This window comes from Dendronephthya gigantea, unplaced genomic scaffold, assembly GCF_004324835.1.
Source record: "Dendronephthya gigantea isolate DGI-Jeju-01 unplaced genomic scaffold, DenGig_1.0 000047F, whole genome shotgun sequence".
Taxonomy (NCBI): Eukaryota; Metazoa; Cnidaria; class Anthozoa; order Malacalcyonacea; family Nephtheidae; genus Dendronephthya; species Dendronephthya gigantea.
In genome coordinates, this window is record NW_021163057.1 from 127,075 (window position 1) to 151,401 (window position 24,327).

At 37.6% G+C, this 24,327-nt stretch overlaps 2 protein-coding genes across 2 annotated transcripts; one reads left to right on the forward strand and one right to left on the reverse strand.

Moving 5' to 3' along the window:
• Positions 1–822: 822 nt before the first annotated feature.
• LOC114527859 (delta-type opioid receptor-like) lies at positions 823–4,461 on the forward strand. The gene is made up of 2 exons (XM_028549566.1): positions 823–1,142; positions 1,619–4,461. The coding sequence occupies exon 2, from the start codon at positions 1,635–1,637 to the stop codon at positions 2,772–2,774; it is 1,140 nt and encodes a 379-aa protein (XP_028405367.1). The 5' UTR covers positions 823–1,142; positions 1,619–1,634; the 3' UTR covers positions 2,775–4,461.
• A 10,533-nt stretch (positions 4,462–14,994) lies between these two features.
• On the reverse strand, positions 14,995–23,922 carry LOC114527892 (glucosidase 2 subunit beta-like). The gene is made up of 18 exons (XM_028549604.1): positions 23,784–23,922; positions 22,393–22,509; positions 21,281–21,376; positions 20,627–20,684; positions 19,984–20,041; positions 19,736–19,795; positions 19,502–19,565; positions 19,131–19,196; positions 18,799–18,883; positions 18,594–18,660; positions 18,204–18,296; positions 17,522–17,744; positions 17,221–17,298; positions 16,968–17,037; positions 16,798–16,887; positions 16,228–16,302; positions 15,755–15,851; positions 14,995–15,352 (listed from the first exon to the last, which is right to left on the reverse strand). The coding sequence occupies exons 1-18, from the start codon at positions 23,869–23,871 to the stop codon at positions 15,224–15,226; spliced, it is 1,614 nt and encodes a 537-aa protein (XP_028405405.1). The 5' UTR covers positions 23,872–23,922; the 3' UTR covers positions 14,995–15,223.
• Between the last annotated feature and the right edge of the window lie 405 nt (positions 23,923–24,327).

Sequence of the window (24,327 nt, forward strand, 5' to 3'; positions counted from 1 at the left end):
TATGTACACGCGGATGTACAAAAATAAAAAAAATTGCTTCATTTCGACATTACGACATATTGTGATCCGTAATGTATGGGCACATGGACACATTTCTTTTTTGGGTATTTTGGGACAGCTGTGTCTCCCAGTCTAAGATCAATAAGTCTATATAAGGTCGAAAAAGCCTAGTTGTCGCGACATTCCCATGTGTCCTGTTTATGTTTTCAAATTCAACCGAATGCAAAGTGCTTCAGTGCATGGAGGATGTTATGAATACAACTGTTTCACCACGGGCCTACTGCGATTCGCAGGAAGAAACACAACAGTTTAGTTATGCTGTAAAGTGATGTGTAGGCTGAGTTGTAGGCGTCATATCTGTTGATTGAAAACTATCTCTGTGCATGGCTTGGCGAGATTTTGATCAACATTCACGACCTCTCAGATAACACTCATTTTGATGAAAAGTTCCTTCTAGTTGATACGTCTCGTTTTTTCCCTAAACACTTGACAAAAATATGCAGAGCGAGCGATAAAGCGGATAAGATCGCTTAATACAAAAAATCATTTCTTCATTCGCTTTGTGGTATATAAACATGACGCTCATTTTTAAAGCTCTTATCCGTTCCGGATATCCATCATATCCTCGGGTCACTCGGATTGTAAGGAACCTAACGCGCGTGGCAGTTTAGCAAGCGCAGGCCTCTTGTCAAGAATCGGTTATCTCTTCTTCGCAGCCAGCGCGATGAACCAATCAGCGTGCTTCACTCATAAACACAGGAAGCGGAATATTGTAAAATAACCAAGCAACTGCAAGAAATATAATCTTGTACGTCAGCACGCTAATCTCGAGCGCAATCTCATTCGCGCAATGCAATGCGAATAAAACGCTTTGTGAAGACAAACATCAAACGTTTAGCAGTATAAAAACATTAACGTTACTCGATTGATAACCCGCTGGTGCGAAGAAAGAACTCCCGCCGAATTTTCGAATAAACATCACACAAAGACCGAGATTAATCAAGCAGCTGAATTCAAAGCTGTTGTCTCAGCCTTAGCGATTTTCTATGTTATGAGCAGAAGGAAGCGGTCACTATATGTCATTCACTTCTGATCGTTCAGTGTTTATTGTAGAAGATTTAAGAGGAATAAATTGTTGTCAGGTAAGCGCTTCCTTGTCTTCTCCATTCTTGACAATTTTGTCTTAAGTGTTTGCCCCGTTTCTCAGCGCTTTGTCTTTATAATACGGATTATCAAATCGCACAGTCAGTTGACACATGCGATGAAGAGCCACGTTCCATTGGGGGATTGTCAATAATTCTGACAGGTCAAGCTTCTAGCTCTTGAGTCTTGCCCTCCTGAGTCGAAAATACAGAAGCTTAGGCAAAGCACACTTGAACTGCTTGAATGCTGGTGCATAACACAGGAATTATAAACCAATTAGCACTCGCTTGAGGATTACAGCTGCCCGATAATCTATGCTGTTACCTTAATTTGATAAGAAAGAAAAAGAGACCGTTCTCATTTTAGACACAAGCATGTTAACTTGCTTGTGGGAAGAAGCTTGGCCGACTCCATTCGATATACCCTTTATGTAAAGTGAAAAAGATTTTAATTTAAATGTTAAAATGTATTTCAGGAAATTAGTATCAGAGATGAACTTCACTACACCGAACCCGAATTTCTCAGATACATTCGACGTTTCAATTTCCCGCGAACAATTGGGATCAGTTGTACTTCAGATGTGCTTGTTCTGCCTCATCGCAGTCATTGGTTTCGTTGCAAATGTCCTGGTTCTTATGGCTGCCTCACAACTTCGTAAACACCGGACGCATCGTAACACAAGAAGCACCTATTACATCATAAACTTAGCAATCGCAGACTTGGCAATTATTTTACTTGCGCTCCCAACGGAGATGGTGAAACACTTCACGTCCTGGCCGTTCGGAGAGTTTTCGTGCAAGTTCCTATACCCGCTACGAGATGTGTTCGTGTTTGTCGCCATAATGACAGTGACCGGACTCAGTATTGAGCGTTATTGGGTCATCACCGGACCATTTAAGACGAAGCCGAACCCAAAACACGCGCGCGTTATCATTGTTAGCATATGGGTCGTTGGCTACTTATTAGCCGGTCTACCGATGGTTTTTGTTATGAAGCTGATCAGCGAGTCACCTGATGGTCGTATAATTATGTGTGATCCGAGTTGGGGCAGTTATACGGAGGAGAAAGTACACGTCCTTTTGAGCATAGCATGCATAATTTTGCCCGCGTGTGTCATAACATTCTGTTACATACGAATCGCCAAATCGCTGCAACGTTTACAGGCACGTCGTACGAGTTTCGTAAGCGGCGAAGCCGAAGGAAAGCCGACGTCTTCGGTAATTTCTCTGGTGGAACAGAGCAAGAAGGTTGCCAAAATGCTAGTCATAATTGTACTCGCATTTTGCTGTTGCGTTCTACCGTTCACAACATTCGCCGTAGCGGCGCAGTTTGGGGAGCTCCAAGGGGATAATTTTCTCATCTACGCGCTGCTTATTTCGTTGTTTTTCGCACATAGCGCGGTGAATCCCATCATTTTGATAATCATGAGCAAGGAGTATCGTTTGGAAGTTGTGCGAATTGTGCGCGCCTTGCGAGACGTCTGCTGGAAGGCAGAGGCGGTTCGCACTTATTTCACACATCTTAACCTGAGGAACGACTATCGCCAGCATCGAAAAGAAAGCGAAAATCGTGCTCAATTGGTCGAAGCCCCGGTTGCAGAAGGTGAACAGCAAAGAAGTACGGAACTGTAAATATATCTATGCATAAAGACTGTTGTTGTTCCACCGACATATCGTTGCATGATTGCCTTAGGCCTGCCCCAAAACGTCGTTCTTTCATTTGGCAAACCCGCGAAAAACAGTAGATATCGATTCAGATGCTTTATTACTGTTGTTTAAATTCGTGTCGTTCGCAAGAAGTACGACGTTTGGAACAGGCATTATATCGTAGACAACAATATACTATATGTATATAACTTCAAGTACTCTATTCTACGTGGGCACTGGCAACAAGATGACTTTTAAATCGAGTAACTGCATGAGCTCGAGAGATGTCGAAAACTCACGTAATATAGTTTCGAGAAATTGTACGATTGATAATCGCGAAACACATGTTTGCGCTCATTTCTAAAGCGAGCCAAAAAAAGTTCCTCTCCGCATGCAGTGGGCAAATATGCTCGAGTATAATAACAAATTGAGTGAATTGTCGGTTTAAACCTTATTTGGTTTCGTTACATAAGTGGTCAATTGAGATATTTAACAAGAATGCAGCATATTTGAAGCCGGTACAGGTAAATGCATGAAATAAAACCTATCGATTTCTTCGAAACAGAACGGGTTCTCTTGCTTCTAGGAAATTTGTGACGTTACATTTACATACGAGGCAGGAATCGCAGTCCTCCGAAAATGTTTATTCTTCTGGTGTCACCGAAAAATCAAGTTAATGAATTTTAATTCGGTATACTTTTGAATTGAATAAGTCGAGCCGACCCTTGCTGTTTTAATCCATCTTAACGCAAATATAACATTGCGCCGTTCGCAGTTAGTTGCCTCTAACGTATATTAAAATACCCGGCACACTACTCGCAACTGTATTCTTTTATATTAACGTCATAAATTTTTTATTCGGAGAACTCGGAGGGAGAAATTTAATTTTCCTCAATTACGGTTGCTTATGTATTATGCTCGACTGTTTGAATTGACTATGCAGTATGACAACGCACTTATAAGCTCACAATAAAAAATGCACAAATTTAATCTTGATCTCGTTTATGTATCAATAACTGCGGTAGGACGCAATTTCACCGCAACATACATTTAGAGATTGATACGGAATGAGCGAAAATCTATTTTTTCCACAAAAGTTTGTGATTTGAACGAAGGAACGAAATAACAGGTGATATCCTACGGCTACGTCGCATGCGATTATATTCACAGTTGCGCGTAAAGGCAAAAAAATCACGAGATCAGGCATATTTAGATAACGTTACATGTTTCATAAATGGCAATATTGCATAAGCATATCATGGGCTGCCCAGATGGAAAGATAATAATTGGCGACGTTTTCACAAATGCGCGCCTGCTATAAGTGAAACCGCGCTACGGCCTTAGCACTGTATTTGTCGGCGGCGATTACATGTATAGCGGAATATTGTTGTAATATATTTATATATTTTATGCATGCCTGTTGAAAATAGTATATATACTTTGGCATGTCGTTGACACGTTCTCAATAGCCTAGACATACTATACGTTGATAGCCTAAATATATTATGTATAAAGTCTTTGGGGTAATAAAGCTCGTTACAAAATTCCCCACAACTTCGTCACAAAATTCCCACGATTTCACATGTCAAAATGTCTTTTCACATGTGAAGTATTTCAAGTCTATATTACCAGTATATTTTTGTACGGGAGAACCCACGCGACGCTGCCACCGACGTCTCCATGTGTATAGGCTACATGTGGTCTGAGAATCACCGCTGGCCCTTCGTCGGTTCTATTATACTCCGATCGTGAGTATAAAAACAGCTATGTTTGAAGTTTTATTTTGATGTCCATGGAGTCAGGGGCGGACTGACTATACCTCAGAGGGGCGCTACTATCTCGACAAGAAATAAAAAGGGGGAATGCACTACCCGCTAATTACTTTATCTCATCCAACAGTCGTACACATTTTAATTTAATAATATAGTGTTATACTGAAATATCAGTGGTGAAATGAAATTTTCACACAAATGACTGGAAAAATAATTGTCAATGAATGCTGTTTCGAGGCTAGAAATGTAAAAAATATGAAAAATACTTTGACAGATTATTGCGACATTTAAAAGCCACGAATCAGCATATACTCCGATTTTTTTTTAAATACTCATCTCGAAACGCAGTTATGCGATAAATGGCACGCACTTCCCTGTGGCATTCGGTAGAAATTAAACTTTTACCAACACAAGCATCGTTAAAAGCCACTGATAGAGTTTTAAGTAGGGAGCCACAAATTGACGAGCTTTCTCCTGTGAGTTATACAGTGTGCAGTGTTTTTATATATTTTAGGAAACAATTTTGTAAATAAATCTGCATTCTATAAAATATAGTTCCAGTATATTCAGATGAATGCGATTACGTTGAATGCATGGCACTTTGCGATAGATTTTCGTTTTATTTTACCTGGATTAGTCTAAAAATTGCACCTGCTAAAAAGCGCACAGTGACATTTGCGTCAGTTGTTTGATAGTTTCCGTGGTAATTCTGATAAAATACACGACCACTCGTTGATATCGATGAATTTTTTTAATGTTGTTCCAAACATCGATTATTGCATTGATATCGACGAGCATTTCGAACTGCATGATGCTTTTCTATAATGGAGAATACTTGGTTAAAAGCGTTTGTTTTTCTTAAATATATATACCATGCAGAGACCCCTGCATGCGACGTCGACTGCGAAGTTTTAGGCTATAACGCCCAACAATATACAGACTTGCGATCATGCATGGAAACATGTCAAAAATTGCTTAGAAATCAAGCTGAAAAGTTTAAACTCTATTCTGCTATAAACTATTTTCTAAAACTCCTCGTTCACATTGAGCACCATGCACACAACAAAAGAAACGCTTTATATTCATGCAGAGATCTTAAAGAGAATATAGGACGCAGACGTGCAAAATATTGACTGTCAAATATTCAAGAATTCTGTAATAAAAAACACGCCTCCGCTAACGTAATTTGAACAGAAGCCTTGAACTCGCTCTTTTTTAAAGCTTTTGATTAAAAAGTTAAGCATGTTTTTCTTCAAAGGTATTATTATAGCTCAACGTGCATGAATTAACTCCAGCTCGCTAAGTTTTCCGTATTCATGCAATAAAATATATAGAACTATACTTGGTTCTACGATCCATAATACACCTGCATGCTTTGTTATATTTCCTATTTGAGCATTGTTATACATTAGGAGGCATTATAGGAAGCATTGTTATACATTAGGAATTGTTTGTTAAAAAAATCGTGCACGCGCTTTCTGTCTCATAATCCTGTTGTTGTTAACGCTATCATCAGAAATACTGTGGTTTTTCTGGCGATTTTAGCGGCTATATAGCTCAAGGCAATGTAAAAAAAACAAGCATAATGTAATATAAACATGCATGTATTTATGCCTTATGGCTATATACAACACGTAAATGGGCTTCCGAATTCAGATATATAAAAAAAAGAAATTGTGCATCTGCCGAGTCAAACAAACAGTTTACATAATACTTTTGATGCTGAACGCAGTAAAGTTATTAGTCCGACAGAATAAAAAAAACTTATTCCTAATGTAGTAAATCTTTCCTATAAGGTTGGGATTATTCTGCAGTGTATATGTTTTACCTTGTGCTTATAATGCTACAGGCATGCAGCTATAGAGGTAATACCGCGTTCACGCAGGATTTCTTTGCATGAAATATTTATCAGTATAGCAACCTTACGTATTCATCACAGCAGAGACCATTGAAGATTCAGTTCAAAGTCAGTTTTAAAAGCCGGTTAATAATAAAATCAAATCAAATCATGCCGGCACTAGCTGAAAGTTATACGCGAAAGAGATCCAGGAATTTTTATCTAAACTTTGAACCATTAGTTCTTCATCGCTCTTTGCTTTCAATATATAGTGAATTGAAGCCAATAAGAAGACTGCAAAGTTTTCATAAGTTTTCATATTTAATCATTTTTTCGCATTACCGTTCTGTGGTCAGGCGTCCATTTAAAGCAAAAGATTGCGCGTTATTGATACAGAAAGCCATGCAGGATGACGTCCGCGCCCATAACGTCCCCGGTCGTGTAACAATTAACAAAGAACGAAATACCAGGTGATTTCATTGCTTGCCCGTCATGCACATAATTATACGCGCGCACGAAGGCGATAAAAGTAGGTGAGAAGTCGCGAGCATATCATGTCAATATTAAAAATTCCTGTTTCAAAAATGGCATATTGCAATATTGTATCAAGCTTCGCCGTATCATGGCTGCCCACATGACATGATAGTAATTGGCATGTGTTCGCAAGTACACGCAAGCTATAATTAAAAACATTTTATTACGATATATTTCTTAAAATTTGCTCCTCAATTTCTCCGTTTTTATGATCGTGCGTCAATTCTTCATATTTTTTTTCACGTACCGTTTGCTTGGCAGGTTTTATACCATAAAGATTTTTCAATAAAGTTTCATGAGAAATGAATGAAATATTAGCTCACGCTAGCATCGTATCAAAATTTGTTCCTGTGTGGAAATGAAGGTTCCTATATGTAAATATTTCATAAACCATACAACCTACGTTAATAAAAATTCGGCTCAGTTGTGTGTGTCCTGAGTATGCCTGTCACTCTAAGCCGGACACCTTCCCTTTAATGAATCCCCGACAAATGATAGCAAGTCAAGCGATAAAATCACATTGGATTTCTAGAAACATCCTGCACTTACAAAAGCCTTTTTTAATTTTCACCCTATATACTAAGGGCCTGTTTACATGGAGCGAGTTATCCCGCGGCTAGGCGAGGTAAAAAAGCTGTCTTTCATTATATGCTGTTTTCACCTCGCCTAGCCGGATAGCTCGCTCCATCTGAACAGGCCCTAAATTTTATCGGTGGAAATCGGTGGAAGCTAGATTACTATATAAGAGTATGACGAATGGGGGTTTAGGCGACGTTTCACAAAATTGTGCAATGATGTACCGCTTTCATGTATGCTTTTCGCTTTTTCCCATGCTTAGTTTAATAAATACACTTTTCAAATCAGACTACGATGTTCACACGAGACCGGATGAATTCGCTTAACCGCATCGTATTCACCAGCTGACATATGTGTTCTGTTTGAACTTGAACGATCGTGGTATCGGAAAATTTAATTAAAAGAAAACACTGTCAGTCGCTGAGTTTTGAATTCCGGCGTCGCATGTTAATGGCCTGGCTAAAATTCTCGCCTGCCCATGCCCATACCTTCAAATTATCTTCGGAACTATATTACACAATTCTCATAATTGAATTTGAGCCTCGTTGAGGTGAGGTGAACATATGCACGTTGTTTTCTAGATTTCGGCTATGGCAACAGATTGGCGATTGCCATATCAAGATTACACAATTTCCTATGTACGTACGCTGGATCCTATCAGTATCAAGCGAAACTCATTACACTACAGATTGATTATATAAAAGCCAAATTGCAAAGGTCTTATCAGTTTAATTAAGGTATTTTCTCGTTCGAGGGCGGTCGCAGTCTTTAAATTTGCCTTAGTGGTTTTGTGACTATTCCCTTGCAGGTTAATCCCGAAGTTAATGCGTAAATCACTGGTTACTGCACGGCTATATTCACTATAAAGCGTGCTTTTGAAGTTGTTCCACATTTTGATCCATTTTCACTTCTTTGTTGTCTATAAATAATGTATTATTAATTACGCAGCTGATGATGATGAGATATGACATGTGCAATCTCAATTATGCCAACATCCTAGCGATGGACTATCAAATCTTCATTAAGAAATTTGTTTTTGTTATTGAAGTTTTCGTCGCTCTTGTATGGTAATTTTTCACGCGATCACGAGAAATTGCTGTTTGCTTATTATGCATTATCTCAGTAATGAGTCTTAACTCCCTTTTTCATGCAGGCTACCTTTTTCGCAGCTACAATGCTTTCAATATGCGACTGTGAATCTGGTGCACTGCTAGACGGTGCATGCCCTTGATTTTTAACAATTTAATTGATCTGAGTTGACAGGTTGCTGGGATCGTGGAAATGCTAGCTGTAAATATGATCCATATATTCATATCAATATATATTCATATCAATATATACAACTACACGAATATAATGTGAATAAACCTACATTTTCCCAACTTTATCGAAATGTAACAAGGGGACTCCCCGCGCTGTATATGAATATCGGCCAAAAAAGGTCAAAATGAAAATGGCTAGCTTCTCTGTGGTAAAAAAACTACGAAGAAAAAATTGAGCCCTACTGACACAACTTAAATGTTTAACAAGGGGGGAGGGGGGCGGAGGTAAACTCTCCCTCAAGCTCTTCTATTGCATTGTTTGATTATTTCCTTCAGGGTTCATTTTTGGCAGTTGAACAGCCTAAATTCTGCCGGGAAAATATTGGAACTGCTGATAGAGAGTGTGCAGTTATTACTCATTAGCCTTCCATGCTCGTACGGAACTACGGAAGTGGTGCCCCCGCACAATAAAGCTCTGTTTGACCACAGATATTCTCACGTGAGAACTGGTACATTCACCATCATTATTATATCATCACGACTCAGATATCGTAATTAAAGATTTTCAAATTCACCTCGATATTAAGTTGCAATGCAATTTAATATCTGTGCGATGTTCATGCCCATGCTTGGTGAAATGATACAGAGTACCTCCATCTTAAGCGGCTTTACTTAAATTAAACAAACACTCGAAAGCATTAACGATGTAATATGTCATAGAGCAATTCCATCTAAATCATGTAATCTGCGATTGACGTCAGAACTGCAAGAAGTATAATACGCAAAATTCAACTTTGTTGATTGAAGTCAGAAGTTGATTTTAATTTTCTCGCACGAATCGCCATTCCTGACAGCTTTTTCGAATTTTTAGCGTTCGCGGAAATCTGATTAGAATTTTCAACTATATTATCATCGAGAGACACGATTTGACTGGTAATTATGGTGCAAGTTTATTAAAAAAAAAAGGAAATTCGTGCAAGGGCGCTGAAAATCCGCCTTAATATGATTGTTGAGATTATCCTAATCCGATCTATACACTGCGTGCCAAGTGTTATGTTAATCGCAAATTCACACGATTCTTATTGCCATAAAAGTTTCATATACCTTGGCTTGTTTAAGTGTTGAATAATATTCTGTTTTTGTACAAAGTTAAGACGGAAGGAGGAGACTAATTTTAGACTCTCTTCTAAATCTTTTTCGGATGAAGACGCGATAGATTTGATCCAACAATAACAATTGTCGATAAAGCACAGACAAACGCGTAATAAACAAACAAAAAAATACTCTTAAAAAAATTCATTTTTTTGTATCCGTCTATTCTAGAATAATGCATATTCTGTTCACCAGATGTGGATTCAGGGTAAGTCAGAATGAATTTCACGGCCCAATTTTAAATCCGTAAAAATACTTTAACAACAAACGCTGTTGGTTTTTCATTTTTAAAGAATGTTTTTACATAAAAATCTACCAATATGATTGCATGTTAGAGCGGCAGCAATTTATTCCATGAGTTACCATGGATCAGCCAATGAGGTTCACTCTTTCTTATCAATATTTGCATGATTATCCAATGACACAGTAGTTTCTTAGTACGTAATGCTGATCGCTCCACTTTATGCTATCTGGCTCATGAACTTTTAGTTCAAAAATACAGTTCCAAAACTTTTAATGAAGAAATTGTCACATACTGAAAAGTAAAATAATCACATCAGGAATTTTTGAATCTCCCAGCGACCTTAGTTGCCTTTTCCTCACGAAACTCGATCTGGGCACTCCGTTTCACTGAAGCAAGTTTGCCCAGTTTAACATGGTATTGACTACTGCTGCTATTTCTACCACAAAATGCCAGTACAGGTCTACAGGAATGGAACCCGCGACCTTTTGCTTACTAAGTAACGTGTAACGCCGAGATGAACATGCATGCATGGATGACTGATTTCAACGTGGTGCGGTGAACATGTGGCATGTCTTGATCTCGATATTCTTGCCATACAGAGAATCGCGTTAACCTAACCAGCGGCGACGCCACGGGAGGACATGTCCCCCTCCCCCATTCCACCTCCAAATCAATTTTCTAATTCTTTCATAACCGACGAGAAATATATGGGGGGGAGGGGCTCCCAAAGCCTCGAAAGCTTCCTGTAGACATGTATACGAATTTGCACATAAACTCTGTTCTTTATTTGTATCCATTAAAATTGTTTATGTAAATCATATCTTATTTACTTAGTCATTCATGATTCCTTCTGGGAAGCTGGTCATCTTATTTTAGGCCTAAGTGGCATAGGTTTTCAGAACAACAGACTTCCTAAAACGCAGGAAAACGTATTTAAGTGACTCTAGATTTCAAAATTTTTCGGGGGAGCATGCCCCCGTACCCCCTAGCATACTTGATCTCCAAAGCTACGTGCGAATCTGCATGATATATTTGTGATACATCATGCTTGAAAATTGGATATCACATTACTGTTACACAGTGTGACTTTATCAAAAATATGTTGATTACTCTGCTGAAAGATATATTTTTATCCTCCCTAACCCCTCCACCCCGAGGTGTACATTCTAAAGTTTTTACTGAGTTGTGTAAAATGTTTCGCAAACCATTTTTGTATTTTTTGATATCTTTACGAAAGACAACTATGATAGCAAATGTAACGATTGCAATAAAGAATATCCTAATCGTGAATCTTGCGGATTAGTTTTTTTTATGTCCCCGATTGCACCAGTGAAATTAAAGGTTCTATTCCCTAGATTCCTAGCCACATGAATATATGTTGCTATATAGAGGTGATAGTGGGGTCTACGAAATACCAGAGAGCATTCAATATCATATAGATACAGCGAAATCCATAAATTTGTTCCTTATTTTCCGCCGGGAAGACAGTAATTCCTGTGCTTTTTTTACGGATAACCAAACTGCAAGAATAGTTTATTTTGGAGTAGCTTTTAGAAAATATTTAGTGGGGGGAGGGGGGGGTGTCAAAGCCTGCACAAAAAACCTCTAGTGTACGCCTCGATCATGGCTCTGACCGTTAATGCCGTAGTGGTTTAGAACGTTTCAAACAATAGCATGTATGACTTCGATGATAGCAACATACGATGCTTGCTCATGGTTATTTTGAACTCGCAGGATTAACAGAGAGTCAGAGACGAAATAATTATTTAGACGAGAAACCTCAATAATTTCCGGTGACGGAGAAGAGCTGGCGCCAGGCGGATATTTCGTGAAACGAATATGTCTGTCATACGACTTAACGATCGACTTTATTATGTCATGTGGCAAGAAGATAATATTTCGATATTACCATTTCTCACGATAGTATTTGGTATATTTCAAAGCTTTAGGTTTAGTTCAAAAGTTAAGAGCTTACCATGGGTACATAGCTAGTACAGACTGGGATGAGTGATGTTTCTAACAAGTAAAAATACACGATGCTGTTTAATTTTCAATTATTGCGTAAGCTGTGCGCATTCATTTCAGGACAATGGTGATTTGCCGGTTTTTCATTTTAATCATTTTAATTAAAAATACCAGCGTACGGAAAGACGAGACAATGACTTGGAAACAATACTGATCATCTGGCTGTCTCGTGATTTTGTGTTTTAACAATGGAGGAAGACAAACAACCACTATTATAAAGAGATCATGTTAGCAACACTTATATAGCGCATATTGGCAATACCAATTAAAGAATGGGAATTCGTAAGATGGTGGCCACAGCTTTTAACCTAATTCCATCCACGCAATCCAACTGCACTCACGTGTCACAACCGCCTTGAGTGCCCTTTAGAAATACCAAAATCCTCAGAAATTAAAAAAATATACCCTCGCCTATACCCACTTTCTAATCATTTCGAATCTGTAACGGGAGTAAAAAAAGGTGTTCACTACAGTTGTCAGTCTTGTCTGCGAGATCGAAAACGTTAGTGATTCCATGCACAGTGTGTATCCTGCAAAGATGATGTCTAAATTAAGGGTTGATGCCGTTCTGTTTTATTCCTTCACACATAATTTGCCTTCTGCAAAGCATACACATTTCTTATTAAAAAACGACTGGCGAAAACGTGGCTCAAATAGCCATTCATTTTAGTGCGTAATCAGGGATTCGCCATGACCGAAACTTTGATTTGGACTAGTTCTATTGGTATTATTGATGGTTATTAGCTACGTCAATTTTATGCAGATAAATTTCTAAGGTTATGATGTACGTTGCTATCATCTCCTTCCAGGTATTTTTCGTACCGTTTGCTATCAACCTAGCTTATCTCTTTTACGTTGGTTTGAGCGGATTTCTTTTGATCTTTGGAGACAATTAAAAGATTAATCTTGTCGGATCTAACAATGCTAACATGATCCAGACAAGTGTCCTCTTTGTAAAATTGAAAAGTAAAATCCATTTGAAGTCCCCAGTTCTTTTTTCAGCATTCAGAAATACTGAAAGGCATGCTTTCAAGTCACGAGCTAGGACTGCACACCTCAACCATTGCTGAGACAGACTTGAAAACTTAAGTCAACTGAACAGGAAACCTTGAGTGAGGGGCCAGATTAAGCGTGTATCGTTGCGTTGCACTATTTTATATGAGAGGAGACAAAAGACAGTTAGTTACCTAAACCTATTTTTTGCAGTTATAATAATACTACATTCATTCGCGTTCATATTTATGTGCGTAAGGCCTGTTTTACGGGCTAAAATCATCATCAGCCCCTAAACTGAATCTTTCAGCCCGCGGAATGAAGTTCTGATGGCTTCGCCGGACCTATGCTAGCATACGAAAGTATGCGCCCAACCTCTCTTTAATGAAATCGCATAATGAAAATCTTCCTAAAATGAATTCCTATAAATATAGCAATGGGGGTTACATCCTGTATATAGGAAAGAGAATGTGAGGCAGCCACTAGATTCTACGTTTTTGACTGAGAATAGGTAGAAAAGGCTGTAGCTATGCAAGCTGTACGTTGTTGTACACGGGTGTTTGACAAAGGGTCGGTCATCCGAAGCTAAAACACGATCCCGCCTTCAAGTCTTGGACCACCGTTAGTTAAGCCACCGACGTGTGTCACAGATTGGTCCCTTTGAGTGCAATGGCTACGTGTATGTATACAGATTAATACTATATATTACAATAGGGTAATAAATCGTCTTTCCATGGGACATCTGGCATATGGTAATAAAACACAATTTCACTGTGGTTTAACTCAAGCAATTAGATAAAGCACCGAACATAAATAACTGCGAAACAGTTAAGAACTGTGAAACAGTTGAAACGGTCTTCACTCATGCTGCGACTGTGTTTTGGTCTTCAAAAAGAATGTGTTGAACATGTTGTGTTTTAAATGTTTGAAAAGTCACCACACGACGCTGCAACGACGAGCGCAAGCTATAAGCTTCGTTCTCAGGCTCTTTGAAGAACTTCGCGGAGAAAGCATTGAGCGCGCGGGGGAGCTTGAGAAGGTTTTGGACTTCTAGCAAGCTATAATAATCATGGTACACATAGAGCTTATATCTATAGCAGAGCGTGGCGGAGCGGCAATGTAATGTATTGAATGCGATCGATGGAGTGATGTCTGATGAAGACGATCGAGTGATATTTTTTAAAATATTCTTTGAAACTTAATGTTCGATCGATTGTTATAGCGTACTCTCCGAAATGTTGTTCAAGTGATGTAGCCACCCATATACGACAAGTTTAATTTTCAACTCCGTTGTTTCCGAAACAGATTAATAGAGTGCTGTGCTTTATAATACGAACAAATAACTGTGTGATTTTACTGTTCGTGAGAAAAAAAGCCAGCCAGAGCCAGGGCTAGCTCATGTGTAAATGGAGTTCAGATGCATCTGTCAATCGGTGTTTGGGACATTATTAAAATGCACTAATTTAAGGTTTATATTTTGCGAAATTTGGTCGAACATCATCGATTTATAGGAGAACTACGTGTATTTGTTATCATATGCAGACGTTTCAGCTTGATAAACCGTGCAGCCCGTTCTCACAGTAAAACCCGGGATTAACATGCAATTATAGATCAGATTGTATGTTCTTACCTAAGGTCGACGAGTGCATAAGTCGACGCTGAAAAAAGAAGGTGACCTAAAGACCTCGCGAGGCTGTTAGCTCAGCAAGTTACTCTCGTGTGCGGGATAGTTTTCGTGAAGAACTCGCCTCGAGAGGAAGGTTTCTTGAGAGTTTGGGACATTTTAAGTACAAATTTCACACCATGACACTAAATTCACACTTTATTCTTGAGCATATCAAATATTAAAGCTTCTCTATTCTTTCAAAAATTGAAGTTCATTACGTCATACTCAGGAGTGGTCGAACGTTTGTTAATAATGAATTCTGGATAAAACGATTGTTTAAAGAGATGGTTGACATTGACTGTCGTGAAGAGCGAGACCACATAGTTAAATATGACGAATGCAAATAACAAATATTATCTACCTAAATATTCACTTAGAACTCGTCGTGTACCAGATAATCCGGGTGACATGCAGCTGGTGTATGGAAAATAAATTCGTATTCACATTTACTAGGTTCGGATACGCCTACCAACTCGTTTTTAGTTCCACAGCTAAGTTTCACCTGGAACACATAAAAATTGGGCTTGAAAAAATTTCGGCGTTTTTCAAAGACAAACAGGTTGCAATTACTTCAAGAAATAATTGCAATTATTTGCAATTAGATTCTGCGTGCAGAGCTGAAAATTTTGAATATGTTTATACAAAAAACATTTCTCACTAAATAAAAAATTTTTTGAACATACTGTTTGTCAATTTCCGTGCATGAAAACATTTTTTGGAAAAAAATGAAAAGGGGAAATGTGGCCAAATTGAAACGCGATTGTTGCCACGCCAGAAACCACATCTTTGCGATGATTGATAAATTTGCTAAAATTTTTGTACTTTGACAAGAAACCTAGACGTAACTGCATTATTCAAGCGTTGGAAGCAAATTGCAATATTCCCTACATTGTAGTTACCATACCTTGGTAGATCGATTTGGTCCGTTCCAACAACCTAAGCCGTTTGTAAACTTCATTTCTGTATATTTGTTAGGATTTCCCGACCATTCTCCCCATGTCCTGGAATACAAGAAGACGCACGCATCTTAACTCATGTGTTATGCTGAACAGGTGAGGCAGAGTGAAAAAGTAAAAAAAATCAAGGTGATATGTGCTAAAATATATTATATTGTTTTTCACCGTATCCCGAATTCTCGGACATTTAACTAATAATATATAATACAGCTCTTTTATGCTTAACCATGAAAATCGTCTTCTATTGGACAGTTGTGCGTTCTGACCTTTTACGTAATGCCCACTACTCTAGTTTTGGTTTAGCACAGCAGGAAAATAAAGTACCACGTGCTGTAGGGGAATTGAATTTCACGTGGTTTGGCAAAACGTCAGTAATAAGCGAAAATGTTAACCTAAACTAGTGGCTTTCGGGGGTACTCACCCTAATGACACGTCTGAGCCACCATTTTTCGAGGACTGTGACGCCTTATCGAATGGACAGAGTTTGTAGGTATATCTAAATATAGTTAAAAGAAGTTTACATCCATGAAACGAGAATATCCTTTTAATTTGATTCTCTTTGAAAAGAACCTTTGGAATGATATAGTGGAGACTTTCCTGCATAATATTTGTTTTTATTCTGAAGTCTGAAGATGCGCAAAATGTACAACCATTTACGGTACTCGTAGTACTGTAAAATAGTTGCTGATGAAAAAAAAATCTTACACTTTTGAGCACGTTTCCTACGATAGATACTGGACAATAAAAATTTGTTTGACTAGCTTTGGTAAAGGTTTTGCAAATATACCATGTACTTCGATATATATATACTGTAAGAGTCCACTTATACTGCATGCGAGAGCCCGAGTTTGCCTTCAATTGGATCGTGCATTTAACTAACGCAATCAAAGACGCCATTAGGGGAAAATATTTTTTGCAAATATTGCACCTGCAAATACTCTACGGCTTGTGGCTTTTCATGTATACTGTGTTATTCATCGATACGACTTACTCTCTGTCATTGAAATCAAAGCATTCACCATGCAGAGGTGAAAATTCTTCGTGTTCTCCCATGTCAATCTTGTTTAATCGGTCAATCTCACTAAATGAGCAGATGCAGTATGTTTCACGCGCGAATTCTTCATTTATACTTAAAAAAGAAAAGTGTTTGTCGAAACTTACGCCAGTTTGTTGAGCAGGTCATCTTTCTCACGATTCACATCATCAAACTCTTTTCGGGCTTTATCAGCCTCTGAAATGAAAAATAAATGAAAAATGTTCCCCTTGAAAGTCTAAAATGCACCAACTCTATCGAAAAAGTGAACGAACATAAAACCGTTATACTTTATATATGTTCCCATGTAGCTCATAAACTACAAATCATGCAAATCAATCAAAATAAAGGAATTTTAAAAACACGCGAGTATGACGGTACCTGCTATGAGCTGTTTGGTTTCGTCATCGTAATCTGGTTTATTTGGAAGCCCATCTTCGTCTTCGGATGCAGCAGGACCTAAACAATCATACAAACGGAAAATTAATTTGTATAGTTAACTGACAAAATTACTGTAGTACCAGTTTTACTAACTGAGTAAACTATACGTACTACTGTAAATAATTGTATTACTATTTTTTTGAACGCTGTTACGTCATAACGTAGACAAAAAAGTCGTATCCCACGTTATGACGTCGTATCAACGATGACGACATCAATGTCCCAAGGAAACATCTTTTACCTGGAGCAGGTGGAGATATTCCTTCCTCTTCACTCTCCTCAACATCGTCATCGTCCTCGTCATCTTCATCATGATCATCTAGTCCAGTAACACTATCGAGATCTTTTTCATCTTCAGCGTCATCATCGTCCTCCTCCATGGGAGTCTCAGGCTCCTCGACAGGTGGAGGTATTTCAGTCGGTGGGCCATTCTCTGATTGTTCTTCTGGCTTGTCTTCCGACGACTAACGTACAGAAAAACACAAGAAATGTAAATCACAGCGAGGTTTGGAAATGCGTAACACCTGCCCCTTTGGCCCATATGGTATATTGGTATTCGCTAAAGGTTGGACGTTTCCCAGAAAGCCCAACTTTCACCTGATTTGGCTGCGACAAATACAGGTTATCTAGACTTATCAAGTTGAAACATATCAAGTTGAAATTCGTCATATTCATCAAACCTCCACATTGGCATGCTGAATAACCTTTAAAATACGTATTTTTTCGTGGAAATGTTACTGCATGCATATGAACACAATTTGGGACCAACATACTTGGTGTAAAAGATATCTCAACATTTCAGGTAGCTCAGGGGAGATACAAGTCAATAATACAATATGGGCGACAATTTCATAAACATCGAATGTTTTGTTAGTAAATTTCTATAGTAAATAGAGTGTATCCGAACATGCATCTCTTCTGACCTTGGTTTTGTTGAATATGTCCTTAAATTTACTTTCCCATAGCTCGGATAAAAATACTTCTTTTTCAATAGAATCCTGACCACCAATCAATTCCTATTGAACAAAAATCATGACGATTTAAAACATGCAGAAAATATTTCTGTGGTAGTAATGGTAGTAATGCCATTGGGGACCACACCATAAACTTTGGTGAGCTTTCTGAACCAAAAGTGAGAATAGATTATGGACATGAATTTACAATTGGGCCATTCATTTGCTAACAATCAAGTAAAGACTAACAGAACTGTGTGACACTAAGTTATTTTAGCTCGCGTGCTTTCTATAAGATCACTTGATGAGGCGATCTAAAACAAAATACGGAGTACGGTACATGTACAAGTTAATAAATACTTTTGCTTCCTCTTCAGTGTAAATTTTATCAAGAATAGTAGCAGCTTGAATTTCTTGAAACGAGATGCTAGTAAATAGAGAGAAATAAGTTTTAAATTCCTTTTTCTATAGATGTTAGAATATCAGACCTTTTACATAAAAATTTAGCGGAATCGTATTAGCGATTACAAGTACATTGATGTGCACCACATGAACCATACCGCACCTGCCACTTTGATCACTATCAAGGGAGGCAAAGGCACCATTTGCCCGTTCTAGATCCATCTCCGCCTTTAGTTTGTTGATTTTCTCTGAAATGACAGGGATTGCTCTACTGAGCGATTTGAAAAATGTACAGTTGAACATCTGTTTTCCTAGCTAGTTACATACATAGATACATACATGAAGATGACTTGTAATGCAGATACATGACACCCCAAACGATATCGTATTAGTATTTGCAGCACATTGCATTGTATAAACTATAGTTAACCTTCAAAGTTTGACCGGCTTATCGATGCATGCAGTATCATCATGCCACGCGAAATTTTCATTTACCTTCCCATTCCTTGTCATGTTTTTCTTTCGCTTCATTCTCCAATTTCTCGACGTTCTCCTTGTGAGCTAGATTTTATGCGCAAAACAGTACAGAATAGTTCAACGAAAAAATCAGCACCATAATGTCAGCACCATAAATTTTGTCTAAATTACTCGATGCTTTCGTTGAGATGCAAAGTCGCTGGATGATACGCTCGACCTGCACACACCAACCAACTCCGACGTGAAAATGTTATTGAAAATTTATTTTTTGCGATTAAAAGACTACATGTATGCATTAATACTCTTGCATGTGTGCATGCTACCGCCGCACTGTAAAACTGAATGAGAATTAATAATTAGAGCAGAATCAAATAAGATCTAATGCAAACCTTTTAGACTTTCGGCGACTTCCTTTTTTTCATCTGCTTGCTTTTTCAAATCAGCAACTTCACTCTAAAGAGAGAACTATTAAGGATCTGTACATACAGCATATTTACAGTAATTAGTAACTACAGTACACGATTGTTTTGGTGAAAGGATCAGCCAAACAGGTCCGGTGAATGCACAGGTAGATTATATAGATGCACAGGTAGATTATATAGATGCATAGGTTAATTTCTTACCAATCGCTGTTCTTTTTTAGACTTTCCCTCTTTTGATAATTCGTCACGTAATGCAACCCCCTAAATCAAAGTCATCGGATTTGTTCGTAAAGTTGACACAATCCTGAACAAAATTTCAATTTGTGTGTGAATCAACATTTGGTTAACCAACATGAAAATATGAATACGACTGTGAAATGTCGTGATGGTAAGAGTTACAGAAGGCCAGGGAAAGCACAATTTCAATTCAAAACGGTAAGCATCCTTACTTGATTGAATATTTCTTTTTCCTTTTGCTTTTGCTCCCTATATTCTCTTCCTAGTTCTCTGTAAACAAAATTTGTTTTGTTTAGAATAAATTACTTCGGATTATTCAAACCTATATTTTCGCCCAATAATGCACAAAGCAATTCCTTTATTCAACTTAGAGAATGTGGTTTCAAAATATTTCCTTGTTAATCCGCGACAATTTAAATGGGAGATACTGTAGCATACGCGTACTTCCCAGGACCAAAACTACTTGTATAGAACGCCAATTCGAGGGAGAGGGGAGTGTCATTCATATATTCAGTTCTGCCCGACGGATTTCTTTTGTAACCTTTTGCACTTATACAAAAGAAATCCGTCGGGCAGAACTGAATAATATATGAATAAACACCCCCCTCCAAAAAAAATCGTTCTAGTTTCGGCCCTGCTTCTGCCAAAATTAGCTAGAAACTTTTGTCCTACATAATCATATCGTTAAAAGTCAATGAAGAGCAGTACAAATATATTACTATTGAGACACCATTACGCAGCTATGGATTAAAACTACACAAATGGTAAAAGAAAGCCCGGCTGAATAAGTACTAGTTAGAAGTATGTCTATTAGGATGAAACAATAAGAAACACGGTTCTATTAACAGAACTTACAGACAATTATTCTGACACATTCCCGTAGCGCTATATTCATCAGAGCCATCACAGCAATCTGAAATACAGGGTAGTAGCATAGCATTTATAAAAGACATCCCGCACATTTTTTTCTTTGCACCTCTTTCGCACCTTGTCGTGCTTTTTTTGGCACCGAATGGTTTTGGTTTCTTCGTTCTTTATGCATTTCTCGACAATTCTCGCCCTATGGGTTTGGTCTGTACGAAAAAGACCTTGGTCTGATATTTCAGTCTTTAAACAGACCAAGCGCTCAGTTAATAAGTAGTTATTATTGGCTTGCGTTCAAGACCATTTAAAAAACCTACTGTTAACCAGTGAAAAGGTTTTGTACAAATCGTTTTAAGGATCTCCCTAATTTGATGTGCCAGGGTTTGAATCTCTTCCAAACAACAGCTAGATTAAACCAAGTGTTACTGATTAATTTAGGCTACGTTCTCAAAGGAACCGACGAATTTGGGACCGTACTCCAATTCACAGGTTTTCACCACGGTAAAAAGAGGATATACTGTAGCTACATTTGACCGGTCCTACCTGTTTATGTACATTTTGATACCGGAAGAATTCAAAGACGGCGCTAAATTCGTTGTGTCCTGTGTGAACGTACTCAACGTTGCTTTAAGGAAAAGAGCTTACCACAGATGCCATCATTAACTCTGGAAGATGGTAACAGGTCCGCTAAATATCCATTGTTTTCGCAAAAGAAACGGCCATTAGGACATGCAGATGTACCTGCAAAGTGCAGTTGTAAGAGAAGTTTTAAATAAGTTATGGAAATTTCAAATCCTGTGGCAGGAGTCAATCTTAAAGCTAAACAGTATGACTCTTTAACATGTAATCATTCTGAGCAACAATGCTTTCTTGTAATGGTTTTAACAAAAATGCTAATAATATTTTAATCAAAAGGTGATCAATATTGATAAATTGTTCACTATTACTAAATTGTGTATGAAAATATCTTTCAATTTGGGGGTTGAATCAATTAACTGTATGTATGTATGTTTGTATACAAATTGGATAAAACTTTGTTGAAATCAATTTCTCCTTCCCTGAAAGCAGTACCAACAACACATGACAATTATTCCTTTGCATTGCTGCATTCCTGTGGTCACCAAAAGCCTTGACCTGATAACATCTCAATTTGTATCTCAGATCTTATCTGATAACTTCTTTACAGATCAAAGATTACTTTCAGAGTATTATTCAAATTGTCAAATTTAGCTATTGTAAATATTTGAATTATGACATGGCCTCCAAAGTGGTCCTCAAGGAACAATCAGGTCTAATTCTGTCAAAGGGTTCCTAAAGAAATACTCTATGAATTCAATTTTTAGACATCCCAAATATTCAAAATAGTTCAACTGAGAATTGCACAATTAGGGACAATAAGTTTGGTTAGAGCGGTATTGAAAAGTGCAACACAACAAGTCTCCAGAAATAACCCCCCCCCTTTAAATGAAAATATGGTGAAGTACATAAGATCCAACATGTGTATTAGAGTACTGTATACCAATATAATTAGCATACACAATTACTTCAACGCCTGTATTCTAAAAGCTCACTCACGCTCAATCTCATCAAGTGGAAGATCTTAATCTCCTCAAAATGTTTCCATGATGGTTTTTTTGCTCTATTAAGAGCTTGAATTTTAGTGTATATACCATAGATCTTTCCACTGACTAAGAAATAACTTTCTCTTTGAAAATTTGTCCCATCCAGACACTCTGCAGCAGTTTACTTTAGATTACCTGGTTCGTCAGATCCATCAGCACAATCACAGTAATCATCATTCACACTTGAAAACCTTAGAAGCCGAGATCCATCTAGACATGTGAAATCTTTACTTGGGTCATAAAATGGCAATCCTAAATGTACCAAAGAGATAAGAAATAGTAACCAAAAGATTGACACCATTGATTGCATGCCTTTGTAATAATTTTCTGTACTATGAAAGGAATGTAGTATTATATGTAGCTAGAGAGTGTATTTGATTGATAAAACACTTGATTAACCTGAAACATTATAAACATATAGTTCAAATTATCAGGCAAAATTACAAGATTATATAAAATCTCGTAATGAGTGATATACAAATATATATAATATTGGTAGGTGGTTTCTTTTGTCATAAAAGTGCTCAACAAAAGGTCGATATACAACGTTTAAGAAGGCTATTTACACATAAAAAACTACAAATTTGTTTCGAAAGCACTCTAGTGAGTACTCTCTCGTCAGGTCTAAAGTGTGCCAGCTAACTTCGGTCTAATTTATACTCGTTCGTTACATGTTCTTTAATAAAAGCTTTATATATATATCATATATATGACTGAAAATAATATATATATTATATATATGACTGAAAATATCTATTTGCTATCAATTGTCCTTCATTTCAGTGTTGTTGAGCACTCTGGCAAAGCAAGTATGATAGTGCTTAGCTATAATGCAAAGCGCTTCCCTTGTGGCCATTTGAGCACTCTGGCCCTGCTATGCTTTGCGCATGTCTATATCTAACCACATGCGGTTGGTGAGAGTAAACATACGTTCATAAATACGGTAGTCATCTCGTGTATAGATGTACCAAGCTGCAGGACGATTGATAGCAAATCTGATCCTGATTCTCTTAGTTATTTTCAGTGATTGACTATTTCCGTTTGTTTTTATAGTACTGGCAAATGGTGAAAATATTAATATTAACAAAGAAACAAGACAAAAGTCATGTGATTGATATTTAAATATTAAACTCTGATTAGCCACAATTCTAAGAAATATAGGCCTGCCTGAGTAATATAAAGTACCGGTACTGTACTGTATCAATGTACTGTATAATTAATAGTACGTGTTTTAATAGAACGTGCTTTCAATTATATCTTATCAAATAGGAAAATAACTAAAAATAACATTTTTCACACAGCGTTTGCTCATTATAAAATAAAACCGCGTCACTCATGCCAATTTTTCATATATTTTATTATCTAATTGTAAACTCCACAGTTACTAAAATATGCCACGTTTGTATCAAACCGCTCAACCTGTATATAGAACACAACTATATAATAAATTATAATATATTCAAAACGTGCAATGGCCAATGGACGAATTTCTAACCTCAAAATAAAATTAAAAAGAGGACACTTACTGTTAGGACTGACCCCTAGTACGTTGGAAGAAATACATCGACCCCAAATCGTGTTTGAAATGAATAAAAAAAGGAAAATCCCTGCCATAATTGCGTTAAATCGTGATAGTTGACAAGACACTAGTTGAAGCTCTTGCTTTCAGGCTCGCAAATACGAGCAGCGGTAAAAACGACTTTAAAAACTTTGTGTTGTTCTACCATGAATAGTGAGAGCATTCGTAACTGTTCACTCTTTCACATCTACCAAAAGAAGAAAATCGCACCTAAAATTGCAAGTGTAAATGGCTCCTCTATCCTCCAAATAAGATCGAATTGCGTAAATCATGAATACTTTATACTTTTTGCATAAAAATTGTAGTAATAAAACAAATTTTTTCATGAAAATCGTACTACAGCACATGGTCAAATATATGGAAACTGGCGAGAGTTTCGGTTTCTCAGTCTTTTTTCATCAAAAACCTGACTGTTGGGCTACCTATGATTTATACCACTGAGCTAAATTAGAATTCCTGGAGGACTTGCTCTCGGTCAAAAGTTGAAGCCA

What these genes read in the sequence shown, in the direction of transcription:
- LOC114527892 (XM_028549604.1), bottom strand. Translation starts at nt 23,871, where the DNA reads ATGGCAGGGATTTTCCTTTTTTTATTCATTTCAAACACGATTTGGGGT. An exon ending in CTAAAAAAGAACAGCGATTG is followed by an intron (nt 19,566 to 19,735) that starts GTAAGAAATTAA and finishes TTCTCTCTTTAG; the next exon opens with AGTGAAGTTGCTGATTTGAA. An exon ending in ACATATTCAACAAAACCAAG is followed by an intron (nt 17,745 to 18,203) that starts GTCAGAAGAGAT and finishes TCTGTACGTTAG; the next exon opens with TCGTCGGAAGACAAGCCAGA.
- LOC114527859 (XM_028549566.1), top strand. Translation starts at nt 1,635, where the DNA reads ATGAACTTCACTACACCGAACCCGAATTTCTCAGATACATTCGACGTT.